General features: G+C 53.6%; 1 protein-coding gene across 1 annotated transcript; it reads left to right on the top strand.

Annotated features, from left to right (window-relative positions):
• Positions 1 to 209: 209 nt before the first annotated feature.
• On the top strand, positions 210 to 17,661 carry RUSC2 (RUN and SH3 domain containing 2; the record flags this gene model as incomplete). The annotated part of the gene is made up of 10 exons (XM_084278304.1): positions 210 to 2,079; positions 3,838 to 4,593; positions 6,778 to 6,921; positions 7,683 to 7,759; positions 10,550 to 10,724; positions 11,284 to 11,389; positions 12,256 to 12,302; positions 14,175 to 15,156; positions 15,790 to 15,963; positions 16,291 to 17,661. The coding sequence occupies 10 exons, from the start codon at positions 210 to 212 to the stop codon at positions 16,469 to 16,471; spliced, it is 4,512 nt and encodes a 1,503-aa protein (XP_084134430.1). The 3' UTR covers positions 16,472 to 17,661.
• Between the last annotated feature and the right edge of the window lie 4,606 nt (positions 17,662 to 22,267).

Below are 22,267 nucleotides of genomic sequence, written 5' to 3'. Positions count from 1 at the left end.
CCTTGTCAACACGTGAAGTCTTCAGTCAAATCAAGGATGCTTTAAATAGTCACTGCCTCTCCTGAAAGGTGACTTCCTTTGCATTTTTGTCTCTCTCTCCAGGTATCTGAATTCCCCCATGAGAAGTGTCCTCTCTGCCTCTCATGTGCAGCCCTACCTGTCCATGGGTGGCACCAGCTTAACTGATGTCCTGAAGAGCATTCCTCACCATGGATAGTCCACCCAAACTGACTGGTGAGACGCTGATTGTCCATCACATTCCCCTGGTGCACTGCCAGGTCCCTGACAGACAGTGCTGCTCCGTGAGCAAAAGGACCAACCCCTTCTGCCAGCCAGAGCTCAACGTTACACGGACCTCTGCCCTTCCAGACAGAGACCTTTCACAGACTGACTCCTTGGTGTACAGCAGCTTTCTCCAGACCTCTGAAACCTCAGCAGAGGCATCAGACAACAAAGAAGGCAAAGCAAGGGATTTGATTGTCCCTAGTGTCAGTAAGCGACACAACCCCTTCCTGCTGAGTGAGGGTGAAGACCTCAGCATCTTTGGGGATGACCTGGGTCAAAAATCTTTCCACCTTCACAACTCACTTGTGTCAGGCAAACCTCCCTTTCATCTGCACGAGCTGGCCTTGCCCCCTTTCCACCTCCACGACTCCAACCACATTGTGAAGTCCTGGAACATGGCCAGCCGGGCCGGTGTGGTGGACGGGCAGGAGGACAAGATCAGCAGTGACGACATCCAGAAGAGGAACAACGCAAACAGGTGCCACCAGGCCTCAGAGCGCATGGAGCTGGATGAGTGCAGCTGCCACCGCGGCAGCTCCTCCAGCTTCTCCTTCGATGGTGGTGACCAGGAGTGGAACCAGAACACAGGTGAATCGCTGAGGAACCAGGATGCCCTGCACAGCCGGACCTGCAGCTGTTCCAACTCAGAGCTGCAGCACTGTCGCTGCTACAGTTCATCGAGTCAGTCTGAGGTGATTGACCAACAGATGGGTTACATCAGTGACTCTTCCTGCAACAGCTCTGATGGGGTGCTGGTGAACTTCAGTGCTCTCTACAACAAAATGAACAGCCATTCTCGATCTAACCTGAATTCAGCCAACCTGTCCTGTGACTCTTCCTTCTGCAGTCACTCAGACACAGGAGCGTTTTACCTGGATTTGCATTCATCACCCACAGAATCCAAGATGTCTTGCGAGTCGCATAACCCAGAGAGTTCAGGGAAGGTGTGTGACTGTCAACATTCCTCCTCACCTGTCCTTGATGCTAACTGCAACTCCTACCACCTCCACTGTGAGCCTTGCACTTCGGAGAGCTCAGACCTCACTGCCTGCTTCCAGAGCCAAGCACGGCTCGTTGTGGCTACTCAGAATTATTATAAGTTAGTCACATGTGACCTGTCTTCCCAGTCATCCCCCAGCCCGGCAGGGTCTTCCATAACTAGCTGCTCAGAAGACCATACCAAAGGTAGCCCAGCTCAGCCCACTGAATACTATCTGTTTAGAAGGCCTGACCTGAAACAAGAAGAAAGCAACGTAGAGTGCAGTGAAGAGGATGCAAAGGGGGAAGCCACCCAGAACATGATCGAGGGTCAGGTCTATGTGAATGTGTCACCACCTAACCTCAACACAAGCCGGCAGCGCTCCAGGAGCTACGATCAGAACCTGGACAGGAGTCCCAGCAGCAGGCTGGGCTCCCTGGAGCGCATGGTGAGCTGCCCAGTCAAGCTGAGTGAAAGTCCAGCAATACCCATCCAGAGTTCTCCCCCGAAGCGAGTGACATCCTTTGCTGAACTGGCTAAAGGCCGTAAAAAGAATGTCACCTCCCCACCACTCCGGTCCAGTGGGGATTCCTCCTTGGAGTTCTCCCCTATCCCTGAGACACAGCAGGATTGCCCAACCTTCCTTGAAGAAAGAGCTCGCCGCAGCCAGAGTCTTCCACCCATGCCCTTCATCCACGGCCTGAACCGGAGCTGCGAGGGCTTCTGCTTGAATCACACCTTTGGGGACAGCCAGGCTTTGTGTTCCACCAAAGATTCGGTGTCCAGTGAGAAGGTCCCCAGTGGGCATGGGGCAGGTGAGCAAGCCTCTCTCTCCCTGCTGACGGAGGCAGATGCCAGCTTCTCAGGTGGCTCTGCCAGTGGCCACGGACACAGAGATGTTAGAGCCCGAGCAGACGGTAAGGAGCCAAACAAGGCAGAATGGAGAAGTAAAAAGAAAGGCTACTCTTTGGGATGTGAGGGGAGCAGCTGAGGAACCTGCATGGTGATGGGAGACCAGTGCCCATATAGTTTGTTTCCTGGTTTGGCACTCCTTGGGGCAAAGCCCTGCTGTGCTCCTTTCAGACCCAGATGAGTGCAAGTATCTCATCCTTGTGTTTCTAAAGCCTCTTGAGGTTTTGTGCAAACCCTATCATGTAAGGGAGTACATAGTGTCAGCACTGAGGTCTGTGCAGCTTGAGGGACTGAGGGATTGTCTCCCTTCCAGGGCATTGTTCTCCCCTCATCCCTGAGAATCACCTGCCTTTATCTCCTGAGATAAAGGTGTAAAGGTGCTCAGCAAACCCATGTTTCCAGCAGATGAAGGGACATGGAGCATGGAGGAGTTCTTAGCCTTTCATTTTTGGAGCTATGTGGGGCAGAGATGGGGAGAGAAGAGGCAAAGCAGTCTCCTCTCAATGCAGGGTCAAGGAGCTCACAAAGTCTCTACTGGGACTTAGACTTGATTCCTGCAGAGATGAGAGAAGTTGCATGTCTCTGCTGGAATATCCTGGCACATCTTCCATAGGGCATTGGATTACATAATGGCTTGGGACAGGTGCTTTGTCCAGGGTGTGCTGTGGGCTGGAGGAGTGGGGCAGAGGCAAGGCAGAGGTGCCACACTGCACTGCGATGCGGGGTGGCTGGCTGGTCATCAGGGATCCCAGTCACCTCCTCTGTGTGTGTACCAGTGCTGTGTGTGTTGTGCACTGTGTGTCACACTGCGGTTGTGTCCATCGAGGTGATGTGGCCCCACCAGAGCTGCAGGCACACAAAGCAGATCAGCCCAGCACACTCCCTTAGGACATCCCTGCCGGCCACTTGATGGAGCAGACCTGCCTTTTCTAGGGTTGGAAGGTCTCCTAATTCTGCTCTGGTCCCGATTTGATTAAAAATGTCCTGCTTGGATCTGGTACGGGCAGGAGGAAGAAGCAAGCTTGGTGCTCAGAAGGGGAACAGTTACAGAAGAAGGGGAAGGGAGAGAGAAGAGGAAGGGAGAGAGAAAGGGAAGGGAGAGAGAAGGGGAAGGGTGAGACAAGGGGAGGGGAGAGAGAAGGGGAAGGGAGAGAGAAGGGGAAGCAAGCCAGCCTTTCTGGCAGCATGGAGAGCTGTGGTGCCCTTGTAGTGCTAGTGTTTGGCAGGGTGAGTGCACAAGGGAACAGTCCTTGGGGATGAGAAGTCTTGCTGTACCCCAGTGTGTTGGGCCATGTCTCTGAAGTACGGAGGCAGGTCGAAGGCAAACACTTGGGGCCATGACTTGTTCTGTCCTTGTGCGAGGGGCCGGGAAGAGATGGGAAGCTGGTGACACTGCCAGGAGAGGGAAGCCCCCAGTGCAGCACCCTACACTTCCAGACAGCTGCCAACAGCTGGAAACTCTGCATTTGAGCACACATCTTTACCCTCACAGTTTACGGTGTGTGTTACCAGTTCAGACTTGAACCCGCTATGCTTGCCTCACTGGCTCATCCTCTTCCTCCAGCAGCTGAGAGCACATTCCTTTTTGCCTGTGATCTGCTGGGCTGGTCGTAATTGTCCCTCTGCCCATCCTCACACTGTCCCCTTTTCTGTCCCTGAAGGTGGTGGCACAGACAGCAAGCCTGTGGTACGCTACAGCAAGGACCAGCGTCCCACGACTCTGCCCATCCAGCCCTTCGTTTTCCAGCACCATTTCAGCAAGCCACCCAAGGCCCGTGCCCTGCACAGCCATTTTGCCTCCAGCCTTTCTCAACTCTACAGCTTGTCCAGCAACCGCCCTGCCAGCCAGCAGATCTCCAATTCCCAGTCCTCAGCCTCGGGCACCTCAGCAGAGCAGGTGGTTGGGACCCAGCGTTCAGCGGACGGAGCTGCCTCCCGCAATGATGGCTGCATTAAGAAGGCTGCTCCTGAGACAACCCGGCCGTCCCCCCTGGGGAGTTACTCTCCTGTGCGATGCAACGTGCCTTTCTTTCAAAGCGTGGACTCCTCTTCCTCGCCCACCACAGAGAGAGCTGGAGAGAGCCAGCCCCCCAGGAGCAGGTCCTGCCCCATCTCTGCCAACCTGCTTCCCACGAGGTCTTCCCCAGCTGTCAGCGCCATGCAGCCCTCCCAAGGCACCAAAGCTGATGCCCTGACACAAAAGGAGAACCCCAAGCCGGTTCCCAAAAAAGAGGCACAACTGGAACCAAGCCCACCACTCTCCGAGTACCGACTCCACAGTGGGTCTCTCCCACCCCTCTCAATGGGTGGTCTGCCCGTGAGCAGAGTGGGAAGCCATGCAGATCCACAGTGGAGAAGTGGCAGTGAGATCACCAGCTCTGGTTCCCTGGGCAGCATGGGAGTACGGCCCCTCAATGGTAAGTACCCATCCTCCAGAAGGTGCTAGTCTGGAACATCTCCAGCTTGCCTCTGCTGCTCCCTGTAGCACCACGCTCTCTTACAGCCACAGCTGAGGGCAAAATTGCATCTGGGTGCTGCAGTGCCCAACAGCCCCTACAATCACCTTGCCTGCAAAAGAAAGTCCTAAGCTAATACCATGGAGGGAGCATGTCCCTCCACCATGGTCTATGGAGAGGGCAGCGTGGGCTGCTGATCTTGTAGCAACCCCTACCAGGTGCTTGCACCCCAAACACGCTCCCTCTATGCCCCCAGCCATAAGGATACCCAGGCCCCTGTCCTGCCAGACTATGGCCTCTGCCTCCCTTCATGTTTGTGTGCTCATGTCCTGAAACACTGCTGGACTTTTAACTAATGCGCTGTCTCTCTTTCTTTATCCTTCCTCTTTTTTGCCTTCTCTCTTCTCGTTTCCCCTTCCACGTCCTCCTGTCTGCCTGTGTGCTCCCATCTGGTGCTCACTGCCTGCGGCATCCTAGCAAACCACCTCTCCCCCCAAGCACTGAAGTGGCGGGAGTACAGGCGGAGGAACCCTCTGGGTCTGGACCGCATTTCGGGGCTGCCCAGTTTAGCAGGCAGCCTGGACAGGAGGCAGCAAGAGCCTCGGCTGAATCGGGGGAACCCCATCTTTGAGCTCCCTGGCACTCTCAACACCAGCCATTTCCACTGCAAGCTGAACGGTGCGCACCACCTTCCTGCTGGGGGGTTCCTTGGGGGGCGACCTTGGGGCTCGGGTATAGCATGCCTTGGGGCTCAGGTTCACCCTGGCTTTATCACTGCTCTGCCTGCTCCTGACAGGAGGGATGGTGGTGCAAGGGTACAAGAGGACGGTGAAAATCACCTCACAGATGGGTGAAATTTGTGTGGAACCTCCCTTCTTTGCCACCTGGAAGCAGTCAGGTCTGGCTCTGGGCTGGATTGAAGGGGAAAGTGAATGACCCAAGAGCCTGCTCAGATTTCAGCAAGTGCTCCTGGACTGTGTCCAGCTTGTAGTTCATGTCTCACACAGCAGTTGTGACCCTTGGAGAGAGATTTGTAGATAGATTCATAGAATCATTTTGGTTGGAAAAGACCTGTAAGATCATCAAGTCCAACTGCTAACCTCTCACTGCCAAGTCCACCACTAAACCATGTCCCGGAGCACCCCATCTACATGTGTTTTAAATACCTCCAGGGATGGTGACTCAACCACTTCCCTGCCAGCCTGTTCCAATGACTGGCAGCGCTTTTGGTGAAGAGATTTTTCCTAATATCCAATATCAGCCTTCCCTGGTGCAACTGGAGGCCATTTTGTCTCGTTCTGTTGCTTGTTATTTGGAGAAGCAACCAGCACCCATCTGCCACAACCCTGGCAGCATACTAGGTGCCAGGCTGTAGCTTTCAAGGGACAGCTGGCAATACTGTAGGCCTTCATGGGGCTCTGTCTTCTCCATGCTCTGCCTCTAAGGTCTTCACTGTCCTCCAAAACCTGTGCAGGAAGGTTTGAGAGAGCCATGCTGCCTTTGGCTGAACCTTTGAGAGTTCCCCAGGAAGAGCAGTGGTGTCTGTTAGCAGGAGAGAAAGTATTCCTCAGGCCAGCCCCAAGCCATGGAGGGAATTCTCCAAAGCTCTACAACTTGCTGTGCCAACCCAAAGTTTCTCCATCCCTCCTTCATGGGAAGATGCCTAGTACAGAGCTGTGCAATCAACCAGGTGGAAATAAAGCTCAGGAAAGGGCTCCTGTAGAAGTCACCCCTTGAAAACAGAGGCCATCCCAGAGGACAGGCAGAAGACATGTAGTTCATTGCCTGTGTATTGCCTGTGTCTGACAAGTAGGGATTCTCTGTGAGCTCTACTTTTGACCCCACTTGCAGGTAGGTCTCCCTTAGTACCAGGCCATGAGGATGAACTTCCCACAGCATCTTACATTGCTTATGGGCCCCCAGCCAAGCTGGAGCCAAGTGCTGGATGGTCTGTGGTGTTGAACTCACATTGCAGGCCACTGCTGGGAGAGTCACACACCTGTAGCCTTGCTGTCCCAACCTTGGACAGCCTAGGTGAAGACTGCTGCTGGTGCAGGTTGCATTTGGGAAAAGCAACAGTGTTGGAGACTTTGATACACAAGGGCTTGTAGCTGATGCTTCTCTCTCCTGGTCTTGGCCCTGCAGGACAGTCTATGAGGCAACTCCAGCTCACCTACACCGATTTCTTCCCTGACTACTTCTCACTAGCAGAGAAACCCCCTGCCGAGTTCTGCCTCTCCCCAGATGGCAACACAGAGTCTCTCTCCATCGACTTGCTGCAGAAGAAAGGTGAGTCCCTGTGTGGCATAGCACAGTGTAATGCAAGCAGTGCTTCATCTGTCACCTCTGTACACATGATGGCTTCCCTGCCACTCCCTGTTGTAGCACTAGAACTCTGTGTCCCCAGACATGTGACTATTTCCCTGTTTGAGCTGCTTGCCCTGGGAAGTGTGATTAGAAAGGATCTTAAGTTCACAAGAAAGGTTAGAGCAGGGAGGCACAGCTGTATGGCCTTAGGGCAGGACATGCTGCTGCCCATCAGAATACCAGGGCAGACCTGGTAACCTGTGCAATGAGGCACATGCCCTAGCCCACGCTTTTGTACTTCAGGTAAAAGGTCTCTTGGGTCCTACATGGTAAAGTGTTTATGCCAAAAGGTGGGAGAAAGTATTCCAAAACAGGACAAGATGTGGCTGTCATGAGACCCATTGATAGAGGCAGGGCTGGGGACTGGCTTGTTGGGCAGGGCTGGGGACTGGCTTGTTGCCAGCTGACTGGGTTTCATGGCAGAGGCAAGGGACGTGCAGAAGTACTCAAATGCCTTTGCCAGCTTTGTGGTGGTGATTACCAGGTGGCAGCTTTCCCTTCTCTTCTTGCATCATACAGATGCAGATGTCAGGTTACCCACCAGTGGCTTGTAACTGGAAGTCATTATGTAGCTTGCTGACACGTGCTTGAAATGCCCTTGCCTGATTTCTTCACCAAGTGTTTGATCAGGGCCTGGCCTAGAAGCTCCTCTGGCAGCACCCTGACTCAGTCTTTCCCTCTAGGTCTGGTGAAGGCAATCAACACTGCTGTTGACCTGATTGTGGCTCACTTTGGAACCAGCAGGGACCCAGGAGTGAAGGTAAGCCTTGCCTTCAGTTTGACTTCTCAGCATCGTGAGTGACATGGAGAGGATGGGGAAAGATTGCTCTCCATTCTCTTCCAGTTCAAAACTATTGGGTAGCCAAGGAAGGTGGCAGCACCAAGAACAAACCAAACAAAGGCAGTTGTGCACAGTGCAGCAGATGGTAGTGAATCTATGACAGTTCTCACTGCATGATGATGGGGGTGTTAAAAAATAATGTGGATTTAAGGGAAGATTGGCATACTTAGAGAGAAGGGAAATTCATTGAGGTCTACTAAACACTTAGGAATAATGCCCAACCTAGGGAGTCTCAGAGTTGGAAGTAGCTGTAGGCTGGGAGGGTGTGATTCCTCATAAAGCCGGAACAGAAACTCAACAGCCTTGGTGACTATGAAGCAGGGGTCCTTTCCTGCAGCACGGGGCACACAGGGGATCGATCGCTCCTCCAAATGTGTGTCCCAATTAAAGCCAAATTCCTCATATTTATACAGATTGACTCTACATATTCATTATAACTTCTAAGAAAAGGCAGGGTTATGCAAATTATTTCTAAGTTATTTATATTAATTCCTCCCAGACAGAGCATGCTCAGTGACACTCAGGAGGTCTTCAGGGATGAAGGCTGGATGTCTTCCTCTCTCTCAGCGTGTGCTCTTTACATTTCTTCTCCATAGTTACCTGAGCTCAAAAACACATTCCTGCACAAACTAATTAGGAACCCCTTTTTGCTGAAAACAAGATATACTCTGTCTCTTAATTGTTCATTAGTCTCATTATTTATGATTCCCCTGTCTTCACTTTCTTTAGTTTCAAGGCTGTTGCGCTGTTATGGCTGAGTTTTGTAGCTGCTTTCACGAAACAACTCACATGGTTACAGCCATATTCTGCTAAAATCCAGAACTAATCTATTCTAAAAAACATACAAATACTGTCTATTCTAAACCACACAAATTCTTACTTCTTTCTCTTCAAAGTTGTTGCGCTGTTATGGCTGAATTTTGTAGCTGCTCTCACAAAGCAGCTCACACAGTTACAGCCATATTCTACTAAAATCCAGAACTAACCTGTTCTTAAAACCATGGAAATTCTTATATTAAAGTTATATTAATTGTCTCTTAAGCTACATCTACATCAATCTATTCAGCATGATTACATTTCATTGAATCAGGCGTTAAGGTGAAGTGTTCTCTGTGTTTGCTCTGGTTTGACTTTCATACATACTTCCTCATGGCTCTTTATGACAGAGACTTCCAGGGCAGCTGGACTTAGGGTCTGATGCAACACACCAGCACTTTTCTTCTCATATAGTGGAAAGTTCTATCTCCCCCTGGCCACCTGTCTCACAACGGTGCAGTGTCCCCAGCCCCTCAACGTGTCAGAGGGCTCCATAATGATAAGAAAAGCACATCAGTCATTGCCCACCTGGAGCAGGGGGACATCCCCTTAGCTCTTACAATGAACCCACCAGCTTCAGAGTACACCTAGGTTGTCTATGGATCTGGCTGTCTTTGGCTTGTGCTCTCCTCATGTCCCCTTTCTGGCTCCTGTTTGTACCATCCAGAGTTTTCAGTCCCGTGACACCCAGCACGTCTGTGGTGCTTCAGAGCTGAATGCTCTGCTTCGGTTGTGGGGACTCAGGGGCAGCAATGTGACACTATTTGGACATGACAGCTGCCCTGGAGTATCATCCCAGAAGAGAAACCTGACTGGGATAGATTCCAAGCCCATTCAATCTTATGTCAGAGCCCAGGGTAATTTGCCCCTAATTACACTTGTTATTGATGCAGAGATTGTTGTGCAGCTTAGCCAGAGCTGTTTGGATTCCCACAGCTTTTTAAGGCTTCACTGTGAGTTTCCTAATCTTGCAGTGTTGCGTTGGGGAATAATTGCAACGTTCCCCCAGTAGTTCACTTACCAATCTGTGGTTTTGACCAGGGGTTTTGTTGTGCCTCACTGTGCCAAGGGCTTAGTGCTTACCCATCAAAAGGCAGCACCCAGTCCCAGATGCTCCCACGCTCAATGGATCTGGTGGGATTATTCCTGATCCATAAATTCTGCCTCAGTTCAGGCTCTTCAGGGACCCATGCCAACTGGCCAGTCTAATTCCAACTGAGATGGTAAAGTCTGTGCCCTGAGCACAACAGCCTGGGACCACCAACATGATGTGCAAGGCCCAGGGCCAACCCCTATGGATCGACGCCTCTGCAGGTCAAAGACTGTCTGCAGCAGACTGTGTCCCTGCTCTGCTGATGCTGGGTGTCCTCACCCCAACCTGAGTTCTGTCCATCCGTTTTTCCCTCAGCCTGTTTATTTATAGCAGTCCCTAAGAACTACAGCTCTGCATGTCACTGAGTTAAGGGTTCCTTAACTACTTAGTGGTGGGTGTTCCTATCTTGCTTGCTACTTCCTGCTTCAAAAATAGCAACAAGAAAATCTAGAGCAGCAGAAAAATCCCCTATTCCTTTCTTCCTTCAGCAGGACAGCCTTGTTAAACTTATAGGGAGAAGCAGGCATCCCTTCTAACTAGGATATCCTCTTACCAAGATGGGATATTCTCTTTCCAAGTTGTTACCTCACCCCAGCCTGGAGCAGACCTTGCAGGGAAAAACCCAGAACGGGCGTATGAGGCAAGGTGAAGGGGAAGAGCCTGCCTGTTCAAGGAGCTGCTGAGCCTGGATATTGCCTGCTGGGTGTCTGTGGTAGACAAGTGGGGCAGGGTGGTTTGCATGCATTCCATACCTCACAGAGCAGCTGCCAACACTCTCTCTGTTGCCTGTCATCCCTTAGGCCAAACTTGGAAATAGCTCCGTGAGCCCCAACGTGGGGCATCTCATCCTGAAATACCTGTGCCCTGCTGTCCGGGACATCCTGAGTGATGGGCTCAAGGCTTATGTCCTGGATATGATCATTGGTCAGAGGAGGAACATCCCTTGGAGCGTGGTGGAGGCATCCACCCAGCTAGGTATGGAGGGTGTGCAGCAGTACTCATGGCTCTGTGGTACTCCTGTGTTGTGGCTGGGAGGTGCTGGGGAAGGTTGGCTGTAAGGATGGGAATGCAGAAGAATACCTGGCTCCTTGCAGGTAGCAGGGAGCAGCTTGACCTTCTCTTGCAAGGTGAAAAAGCCATATTTGTGCCCAAATATTAATTGTAATTTCTCCTGAAATTTCCAAATTCTCCTATAACAAGCCCTAGCAAAGAAAAAAAGAAAAAAAAATTAAATTGCCCTTTTACCCCTATTTAAGTTTCCAGACCTTCATCTTTAGCCCTGTACAGCTATTGTACAAGACAGAGCTGGTTTATAAGACAATTTGCACATGCAGCTCACTTGGCTCAAGTGATTTCCCTTGAGAGTCTATCTTTTGGGATGGAGTGAGCTCAACGTGATGACTGGTGGAGGGGCAATGCACATACAGGCACAGGCATCCAGGCAACATGTTTCTCTGCCTTGATGCTTTTTCTCATAGTGCTATTTCAGCTTTGCTGACCACATCTGATCTCAACATTTCACTTCTCTTTATAGGCCCCTCAACCAAACTCCTGCACAGCCTCTACAGCAAGATCAGCCAGTACACAGAGCTCACCAACCACACCATGAGGTTCAACGCATTCATCTTTGGCCTCCTCAAGTAAGCAGGCTCCCTGAGCTGGCTGCATGTCACTGCTCAGGGTGTTGTAGCCCACTGAGGAACATCGTTAGCTCGTTTTAGCCCCAAAATACGAGGTGGGAAGAACCTGTCTGGCAGGGTTCATACAGGGATAGACAGCATCCTTAAATTACTCCTGAAAATCCCTTCTTAATGCGCTGCTTCCTGCAGCCACAGTGCATCTCAGGGCATGAGCCTCTGCAGAAGGGTTGTCCTGGTCCAGGGCTCAAGGCTGACCCTTCCAGGCTGGGTAAGGAGTGTGCACACTCTACTCCACATTAAACAGAAGGCAGCAGTGAAGGGCTGAGTGCTGCTGGGCTGGTATTTCCCTGCTCCTCTCCTGTGGTCAGCAAGAGCTCTGGCAGTGGCAGCAGAGCCCCAGAGGTCTCCAAATGGGGGGGACCCCTGCAAGCAGAAGCAAGCTCTGCCCTGCTTTCCCCCCTGACAGAAGAGCTGGTGGCCCAGCTCTACCCTGCTGGCACAGGATGGCAGCATACTTTGGGCCAGGCCTGCAGCACTGGTCTTAAGATTAGCCACTTCCATGTGAGGTCTTCTCAGCAGAGCTGAGCCCTGCCAAAGACATAGGAACTAAATGGTGAGAAAGCTTCTGGAAACATGTTCTTTTAGGGTTTATGGTTGCACAGTGCCTCATGTAAAGAAACAGGGTAGCTCCATGGCAGGCTGGATGCTTGGTGGTGGGAGTGAGCCTCTGTCCTCTCACTAGGCCTTCAGGTTCACAGGGTCATTCTGTGCAAATTCCCTTTTCTAGACACCCATCTTCTAGGATGAAGGGAATGAATCGAATTTCATGTTTTCTTTCTTTCCCTGCCTGTTTTCCCTTATTACAGTATCCGGTCCTTGGAGTTCTGGTTCAACCACCTCTACAACCATGAAGGTAAGAGCCTGAGGGCTGTGGGCTGCAGCAGGGACCGAATTCTGCACCGTGCAGAGCACAGATGAAAGCTCTGGGGGACGTGTGGCTCTTGTTGGTTGTTCAGCCTAGGCTGCTCCCTTCTGCTCTGAGCTGAAGGACTACACTGCACACAGTCCCAGTGTATGTTGCCAGAAGGCTGCTCAGCTCCAGGGAGCGAGGTAGAAGCTCAAGCTCCATGCAGGTCCCTCCACCTGCAGGTGTCCAGCCATGTCTTTCCCACCTGCAGCTAATACCCAAGACCAACATTTCCAGTGCAGATCCCTCAGTCTACTCTCAGGAGACCAAATCTAACCCTCCCCCGATTTTTGCCTTCCCTGCCCAGTGCTTGAAAGCTTCATATGGCTGGAGATGTGCACTATGGGCATGGGAAACTGAAAGAAATGGAAAGGAAAACCTCCTGACAAACAAAAAGGAGATTTTACTGGATGTATCTCTTTTTTTCAACCAGAAATGTTTTTAGACCATGCAGATAACTCAGCAGTATGACCAGGCTGCCTGATTCCTAGAAGCAGCATGACTAAGTGCTAAGTGCATGGTGAGACAGACATCCTTGGCCTGCTGGATCCTCAGAGGGCTGCTGGATCAGCCTGTGCTCAGTCCAGGGACCCACAGCACATCTCTGTGGAGCAGACAGGAGACCAGACCTGCCTTTGTACTGAGCAGTGTGGCAAGAGAAAGCACCCTGTCTTTCTGGAGCAGAATCATAGAATGGTCTGGGTTGGAAGGGACCCCAAGGATCACAGAGCTCCAACTCCCCTGCCACAGGCAGGGACACCAACCTCCATGCCTGGAGCTACACAAGATTGCCCAGGGCCCCATCCAACCTGGCCTTGAACACCTCCAGGGATGGGGCATCCACCACCTCTCTGGGCAGCCTGTCTCAGCTCCTCACCACTCTCTCTGTGAGGAACTTCCCTTTAATATCTAATCTAAACCTTCCCTCCTTCAGCTTCAATCCATCCCCCTTGTCCTGCCATTCTCTGCCCTTTTAAAAAGCTGATTCCCCTCCTGTTTCTCTGCTCCATTCTGGTACTGGAAGGCTGCAATGAGGTGCCCCCGCAGCCTTCTCTTCTCCAGGCTGAACAAGCCCAGCTCCCCCAGCCTCTCTTCACAGGGATGACCATCTGTTTCAAGCCATCATTAAAAGCTGAAAGTGTGCACAAAATAGCTAGGGCTGTCAGGATGATGAAGGCTAGGTAAAGGGGTTGGAGATAAGGTGCATGTCCTGCCTGTAGTGTAATTTTATTATCTCACTGGGGCCAAATTGCCACAAATCGTGGGCCCAACTCTTTCTCTGGGAGTGAGACCCGACAACAAAGCCTTGAGGGGGAGGGCACTGCAGATGTGGTCAAACGAGGTGAAGGGTGATTGCTGCAGGTAGAAATACCAGTTTGTTTTCTGTTAGGAACCACAGTTCAGCCCAGCCAAGCCCCTGGAAGACCCGTACTCAGCTCTCCCCTGCACTTTTCTTTCTGCAGGGCACTGGTACTGTCCAGATCTGCAGCTCTTGGCTCATCTCCAGGAGATGTGCCAACCCTTTGGTGCTCCATTTATCATGCCCCATGGCATTTTGTGGCAGAGGTCATCCTGCTGGTTGGTCTGACAGACAGGTCCTGGCTGCAGGCACAGCTGGAAGCAGGACCTGGGCCAGTTTGCACAGAGCTCATGGAGCATCTGATGCTCCCTGCCTCAGTGCTGCGCCTTGCACTACAGCCACAGCTGTGACCAGAAACCAGTGTCCCACTCCTTTCCCAGCAGCTTCAGCAGTTTCTTGGTGGCTTGGCAAAGGTGGCAAAGGCCTTTCCTCTCTAACATGTGTCTCTTGCCCCACAGATATCATCCTGGCACACTACCAGCCGGTGGGCTTCTTGTGCCTGTCGCACAGCGTGTGCCAGCCTCTTTTCGAGGAGCTCCTGCTCCTGCTCCAGCCTCTCTCCTTGCTGCCCTTCAACCTAGACCTCCTTTTCGAGCACCACCTGATGCAGATGGGCAAAGAGCAGCAGCAGCAGAAGGAGCTGCTGCGTGTGAAGCAGGACCTGCTGCTCTCTGCACACTCCACCCTGCAGCTGATGCGGACGCGGGGCAGCAGCGAGGATCCCGACGGCTGCAGCACTGCCCCTGAGGCACGCAAAGTGGGTGCTGGGGATGGTGACATCTCCCCAGGCCACAGCCCCCAGCAAGCTGTGAGTGAGAGGGTCAAGGGGGTGGGGGCCTCCTGCGGAGATGGCGAAAGGATGGAAGAGCGGAGGAAGGTGAGAGAGAGCACGTGGGAAGCGAAGAAGGACAAGCAGGCAGGCTGGTGGTACCAGCTGATGCAGAGCTCTCAGATTTACATCGAGGGCTCAACTGAAGGCTCGAAGCTCATCCGCTACGAGAAGAAGAAGAAGGCTCTGAGTGCTCTGCCCAGGTCGGTGGAGACCCGCAAGGCACCACCCCCCCGCGAAGGAGTGGTGGAGGGTGCAGAGGCTTGCCCCATTGCTGAGGGAACCTTGGAGGAGAGGCCCAAGGCTGCCACCAAGCCCAGTCCTGAAGCCGTGGAAGAGCCCTTGGAAAAGCCCCAGCAAGTGCTGGTCAGTGAAGAGGTGAAGGAACGGAGCTGGCCCTTCTGGATGGGCAGCCCCCCAGACTCAGTGCTTACAGAGCTGAAGCACAGCAAGGAGAAGGAGACCGGGAGTCAGCAGAGAGTTGCAGCAGCAGCAGCAGCAGCCCCCCAAGAGGAGAGCAGCACCAGTACATCAGAGGGCAGCCAGCCCATCAAGTGGGGACACTTGTTTGGGTCCAGAAAGGTGCAAAAAGAGCCGAAGCAGCCTAACAGGTAAGGGCAGGGATGGTTTTAGGCTGGTTAACCTCGGGTTGCAGCAGTGCAGGTGGAAGTCAAGCCAATAGCTGACTGCTGAGCTACACCACAGTGGTACATGAGAGGAAGTGTGTCAACAGAGAGGTCTGCCACCCCTGCCCAGCCCTGCCATCCTGCCTTAATTCCTCCTATACCACCATCGCCTTTGGCTCCTACCCTTGCTCTATCCATCTCATTTGCTTTCCTTTCACACTTGAGCTCTATCACTGCCCAAGCTCAGTGAAAGGAAGGGCCCAGGCCACACAGCCCCCATCACCACCTCATCCCTCCCAAAAACATATATTGAGAACAGAGCATGGAGCCATCCCTATAGCACCCAACAGGTGAGAAGGAGGAAGCATGAAGTTACCCATGTAGCTGAGACCTTTCCACACCGCCTCTCCCTTACTGCTTCTATGGCCACTGGAAATGTTCTTCCTAACCTAGGTATGTGTCTGGAGGATGCTGAGCCCTTCACCCCCAGGAGACAGCTTGGGGACTGCACTTTATGCATTGGAGCCCAACCTCTATGGCTTGACCTTGCCATGGGAGCAGGTACTTGTCCCCAGGTACACTCCCCTGCCACTACCTGCTTGTGTCTCCTTCTTGCAGGTTGCCCTCCGGCTGGCTGAGCTTGGACAAGTCTGTGTTCCAGCTGGTGGCCCAGACAGTTGGGGCGAGTATGTGGCGAGAAGCAGCCCCTGAGCCGGAGCCCCCCCAGCCCGAGTCGCCTGACGTGCTCCCCGCAGCACGGCCAGCCTGGGGGCTGTCTCCCCACCCTCCCTGGTGAGTGGCACCATGTAGCCATCCTCTGGGTGCTGAGACGTGGTGGGTTGGGGTTGGCACAGTTCTGCCTGTTGCATTTCATCCAGCCCCATCTCTGCTCATGGACCAAGGGGTGGTTCGGGGCAGTGATGCTGCTTGTGCATCCATCCACCCCAACTCTGCAGTCTGCAGGTCAGGAGCAGTTAGGGGGGAACAACTGGGAGCCTGGCTGGGGAGTGAGTCAGGGGATACTTGTCTTGCTCTTCTGTGCCTTCGGTGGTCCCTGGACTTCAGCAGGGTGAGTGTCCTGTGGTGAGTTAACCCTTCCTCCCCTCCTTCTGCCTGCAGGGAGGTAAAAGCTCTTTGCCATCACATTGCCACCGAGGCAGGACAGCTGAGCTTCAACAAGGGGGATATCCTGCAGGTCATCTCCAAGGTGGATGGTGACTGGCTACAGTGCAGCCTCGGCTCCGAGAAGGGACTGGTGCCCATCATGTACGTCACCCACCCGGAGGACGAGGACTATTGACGAGGCCGAGAGGCCAAGCACAGTACCGTGGGCTGCAGAGGCTCCTCTGGGGAAGCTAACCCTGCCAGAGGAACAGACACAGCTTCTTGCTAGTTTCTTACCTTTATTGCCATTACAGAATACAGTAACCGTAGGTGGTTCCTTCTTGCTCCTCCTCGTGCAGCTGCCAAAGGCCAACACGGCCCCCGGGGTCTTCTGCGAGCTGCATCTTGTATTGCCAGGCATCGCCATGCATGCAGCCACACTGGGGACCACCTGAGCCCCCTCCACCCCACACCATCTCCAGCACCCATAGGCTGAGGACTTGTACATAGCAGGAACCCCAGCAGTCCCAGCCAGGGCAGTGCTGCCCTGCTCAGTTTCATGCTGGAGGGTGCAGGATGCTGGCCATCCCCTTTCTGGGAGGGGCTGCCGTCTGCAGCTTTCAGCATCACTGGCATCATCAGCTGCAGTCATGGGAGCACAGTGTGTTGACAAGGTCTCTGCAGTGCTGAGCTGATGGGTTGCACTGCAGTTTGGTGAGGGACTGCACGGTAGGTTCCCCCATGCTGGGGCACCCCGTTCTAACATGTTACCGTGGTGCCCAGGGGATTGCACCAGGCCAAGTGGCCTGGCACTGCCACGCTGCAGTGCTGGGGCTGTGCCCGGCCACAGCCTGGGGAAGGGGAACAGGGTACATGTGTGCATGCAGAGCAAAGGGGTGCCTGGGGTCGTGAGGAAAGCGCATGGGTGTTCAGTGCTATGTAGGTCCGGGATGGGTAGTGTCACCCTGTGTGTAGATGGGCACTTTGGTGGGGGTGGCCCCATGCCCTCCACACTGAACAGGGAGCCAGTAGCTGAGAAGCCCTGGGATGGTGTTCAAGGCCAGGTTGGATGGGGCTTTGAGCAGCCTGGTCTGGTGGAGGGTGTCCCTGCCCATGGCAGGGAGGTTGGGACTAGATGATCTTTGAAGTCCCTTCCAACACAAACCATTCTGTGAGTCTATGATTCTGTGCTCGGTGGAGGGGGGTGGAGGGGAGGGGGTGAGGGCAGGGTCCCTGTTTGGGCTAGGGATGCTTTGGATTTGGGGGCAGTGCTCCTGGAAGGTTGGATCGGGTGGGTGTTCCCAGTGGGAGCTAAGGAGCTGGGGAGGGAGGGGTTTTGCTTCCCTTGGCACGGGGTTTCTGGTTTTGCTGAGCAGTGCCGAGGGGAGGGGAGGGATAAGTAGTGTGCACAAGCACAAAGGGCTGCTGGATATCCTGGGGTCCTTGGTAGAGGCAATGTCAGTCAACCCCTTCCTTGTCATGTTCCTGCTGCCCGCTGGGGTGGGGATATTCACCTGCCCGTCAGGTGGAGAGCAGTGTTAATGAGAGGCCATGCCAGTATTTGGTGCCTTGGCCAGGTAGGTGCTGCGTGCGGCATCACACCTGGGCTGGCTACCCCATGGCACGGGGCCCTGGTCTTGCAAGGTTACCTCCTGCTTGTACATCGCTTAGCGGACGTTGCACCATGTTTAATTTGTATTTCCCTGTTAGAATAAGGTGTCTCGCCTTTATTTATTTCTTTATTTATGATGCATATTAATAAAAAAGGTGCTGATTGAGCTCCCTGCTGTGCAGCCTGGTGATTTCAGCCCGTCCCGGGGAAGGGTCTGAGGGTTACCTGTGCTGGGACAGCGCGCTGCTGGCTTTGTCCTTCCTCCGGCTCCACAGCCAAACCACAGCCAACATCAGACCCCCAGCAGCAGAAAGGCTGCCCCCAGCTATTGGACCTGTCAGTTCAGGCTGAGGGGACTACATCACGCCATCAGATGCTGCTGTGTCTCTGGGAGGCAATGTTCTGTGAGGTTTCTTGGCTTTATTCCTTGTGCATGCTGCTGGGGTACCAGGCAGGTTTTGGAGAGGAGTTCACACCATTTCAGTTGGGCATCTGCTGCCCTGGGGTTCTCCGGGTGTTGTCACTAAGGTGCCCACAGGTGCAGCCAAACTGGAGCTTGTAACCTGCAAGCAGCAGGAGGCAAATCCAGAGCAGCTCAGGAAGGAGCTGGTGAAGGATGGGCTGTGGGGCTGGGACCCAGAGCTGGGACAACCTGGCCATAAAGTTCAGCAGCTGCGGGTCATTCAGGGAAGGGCTCCAGGGCTTCTAAATGTAGAGCCCAATTAATCCCTTTACACCTCAGTGGGTCCCAGAAGAAGGGAAAAGCTCTGCTTGAGGTTCCAGCATTTGCTGCGAGGAGACAGACCATGCTGGAGTTTGTTTCAACATGGTCTGCAGTGGTGGAGTAAGTTAAAGCAGATGGAAAAAATCCAGAAATGAAGCAGTATAAACCCCTGTCCTGGTTCGAAGAGTCATGGACCAGCCTGGGCTTGACATGTGTTTGAATTTACAAACTGCACAGAGCCAGGTTGTTCTCCCCATGTGCACAGGCAGACCCAAATGGGGAAGGGAACCAGCCATGTACCGGGAAGCAGCACTGTGGGATGCTGAGTCAGCCCCAGGACAGTAAAGGGGATTTACATCTCGCTGTGTGCTCACTGCTGGGGCAGCCTGGGAAGCAGGGGAGTCACAAGGATGTCAGAGGCCGGATTTGGGGTTAGTGCTACAGGGTTTGCAGCTGCTGAAGTCTTCTTTGGGGTCACCTGGCTAGAGTCAAGCAAGGTCTGGGCATGGGTGTGAAGCCTGTGAAGCCTGCATGGCTTGAAGTCACACAGCAGTGTGTATGGGGTGGTGACTGCCAGCACTGCTACTCTGGCTGGGTGGCCTTGCTGATGGTTTGGTCCCCAAGGGCCAGCTGTGTGGTCCTGATGGGGACACGGGGCTGTGAGTACTGATGGAGGCAGGCTGAGCCAGCACAAAAGGTGGAGGGTCTTAGAGCTGACCCTGGTCTGGGGTGGGCAGCTCAGCCAGCCCCCAGCACAGGGAGATCAACATCCCTTGGCACCCATTTGGCTGGGACATGGTGGCAGAAAGGTGGGTATGGTGGGGTGCAGCTGGCAATGGAGAGAGGGGCAAGTTCTGGCCCATAGCTTTGTGAGTACCTCCAGAGTAGATGGGAGCAGGTAAGACAGTCATGCTGTGTGCATGACACCTCCTGGGTGCTCCACTGAACCTGAACCCCAACCCAGCAGCCCTTCACCCTTGCAAATGTTTGTCATGGTCTAAGCTCAGCCAATAACCAGGCACCATGCTGGCACTCGCTTGCTCCACCCACGCACAAGGATATGTGGAGGAGAATGGAAAAACATCCTCATGGGTGGAGTTTACCAGAAAAACATCAGTAGTAACGACAATAACAATAAAACAAGTGATGCACAAATGCAGTTGCTCACCACATGCAGAAAAATCCCCAATGCCCCATCTGTTTCCGAGCAAGGATCCCGCTCTGGCTCACTTCCCCAGTTACAGATGGATCCCAGCACAACATGGTATGGAATATCCCTCTGGCCAGGCTGGATCAGCCGTCCTGGCTCTGCTCTCCCAGCTTCTTCTGCCCCTGGCAGGTCAAGGGAAGCTGAAAGGCCGCTGACTTAGTATAGGCACTGCAACTACCCAGCAACAGCTGAAACATCAGTGTGTTACCAACAGTGTTCTCCTACTGCATCCCAAACACAGCGCCACACCAGCCACTAGACAGACAATTAACTCTACCTCAGCCAATACCAAACAATGGTGTAGGTTCCTGGCCTCATTACTGAACTAATTAAAATCCCTTCCCAAGGTCCCGGGGGCAGGCTACCTGCCAGGTCCATCCCTACACCCGCTGCCTTCCTGCCAGCCCAGGCTCAGGGCGCACTTGGCATGCCCTGAGGTGTGGGGTGAGGCTAGGGGCAGCTCCAGGGCAGCAGTGAGATGCCTGCCCACCTCACGTCACTCTCTCTGCCCATCACATGTCACTCTCCTGTGTGGGGTCCTGCAGCAGCAGCAGCGTCCTCCCTCCACTCCTGCTCCTTGCAGGCAGCTCTGAGCCTCTGCTTGGCAAAGTGGCTCCTGCCCTCTTTGCAGATGTCGGAGCAGGTCTTAGCAAAGAAGTGCTGGGCTCTGTGGATGAAGCCTGAGAGGAGAGTATCCAGCAAAAGAGGAGGCCGGCTTCATGGTACAGGGGTCTGCTTTGGGGTGGGGGGAGGTAAAGACACGAGTGACAGTGTGGCTGGGGCAATGCGAGTCCAGGTGCACATGACAGCATGAGGCATGTGCACCACCTGCTTGTGCCAAGTGCTAGGGGCTCCAGGCAAGTCCCCCGGGGCCTTCTTTGCCCAGGTTATCAGGACTCAGCTCATCATCAGGGCAGAGGCTGCGGCTGTGGGCCCTGGATTCTGCCACTGGAAGCTCTCAGAGGCTGCTGTGAGAGACTGGAAAGACAGAGGCAGCTCTGCACCAGCACACTTCTGGGCTGGGAAAGCTGAGGTGAGCACATTTAGAGAGAGGTGGGAGAGGGCTGTGCACGTGCCTGGGCTGTGTGGGTTCTCAGGCAGGGCCTGCCCGCTGGTGGCACGCTTTGTTTCCATGACCCTGTACAATCTCTGAAGTCCAGTGGCATCTTGTTCAGCTTCCAAAAGGGGAAATATGTGAAATGAGGAAACTGGGTCTAAAACAAAGACAAAAGGAACAGCAGGGTCACACAGTGCACACACACGCTGTCCGGCAAGCTCGCAACCATCCAAGGCAACCTTTCAAGGCTCCTGGTACCAAAAGGCAAAGAAGAACCAGCAGGAACAACCAGGAGGGCCAGAGGTTATTCCAAAGAGAGAGGCCCTTCAAAGAGCTGAAGGCTTGCCTGGATGACAAAAAACAGCGAGATGCAAAAGCTCAGCAAGGTAAACCAAAAAAAAAAGAGGGCAAAGAGCAGCCCTCAGAAGCAAGCCAGCCACCCTTTTTTGCAAACACGTCATGAACTTCAAATCTGCCGTGAAGTCTGCAGGGCTGACAGCAGAGCAGGTCCTCATAGCAGCAGGGTGACGTCCCCTGGGGTGGCTCAAACGCCAGCGCACTGTGAGGCGCGCGACAAAGTGGGACACACGTGTGGTAGCAACACCCAGACCCTGGCATCGCTGCAGGACACAGCTCCTCGCCTACACCCCCTCTGAAAAATACCCTGCCTGCCCTCCCAGCTGTGCCCTGCCACAGGGTGACATGGGGAAGGCAGCGGGACCGGCCAAACTGCACAGGGACACGCGTGTCCTGCCCGGTTGCAATGCAGAGCTGTCTCTGCTGCTTTGGGTGGGCCTGGTGTGATCAGAACACAGAGCTACTGGAAGCGCTGGGGAAGGTGGCGCTTGCAACATCCCTCCATGCCCTGTGCAAGAGCCCAAGGGAGGGTTTTTTTCTGAGGCGGAAGATGGGGAGTTTCCTGGCAGAAGATTGAGCCACACTTCCTCTGTGGCTTCTGAGGTTTCAGATGGAATGGTGAAGGGCTTTTGGAGGTACCATACCCCGTTAGCGTAGGAGATGACAGCCATCCTGCTGGGAGTGGTGCACAGAGGGACCAGGGGTGCAATTTTTCAGTCTTTTTTTGATTTATGGAATTTCCCTACCCGTTTTCCAAAGGTCCTCTGAGTGAGGAACCTGTTCCTACTGACATCATTTGCCTTTGCGGCCCTTTAATTATTACTTGAATGTCATTAAAATATTTGTTTTAAATAATTATTTCTTGAAAATAATTTAAAGCACCAAGAGCTACGAAAAAGTGACGTCTGAGCTCCTGACAGAGAAGCAGTTGCTTCTCCCCACCCCACAAACTTCCCACCTGAGGAAGTTCACAGGTGCCCCCCCTGCTACCTTCTGGGATGTGCCCTGCTGCAATGTGGGGTCCTGACTGTG

This window comes from Gallinula chloropus (assembly GCF_964237585.1).
Source record: "Gallinula chloropus genome assembly, chromosome: Z".
Taxonomy (NCBI): Eukaryota; Metazoa; Chordata; class Aves; order Gruiformes; family Rallidae; genus Gallinula; species Gallinula chloropus.
This window is presented reverse-complemented; position numbering and strand designations above follow the sequence as displayed.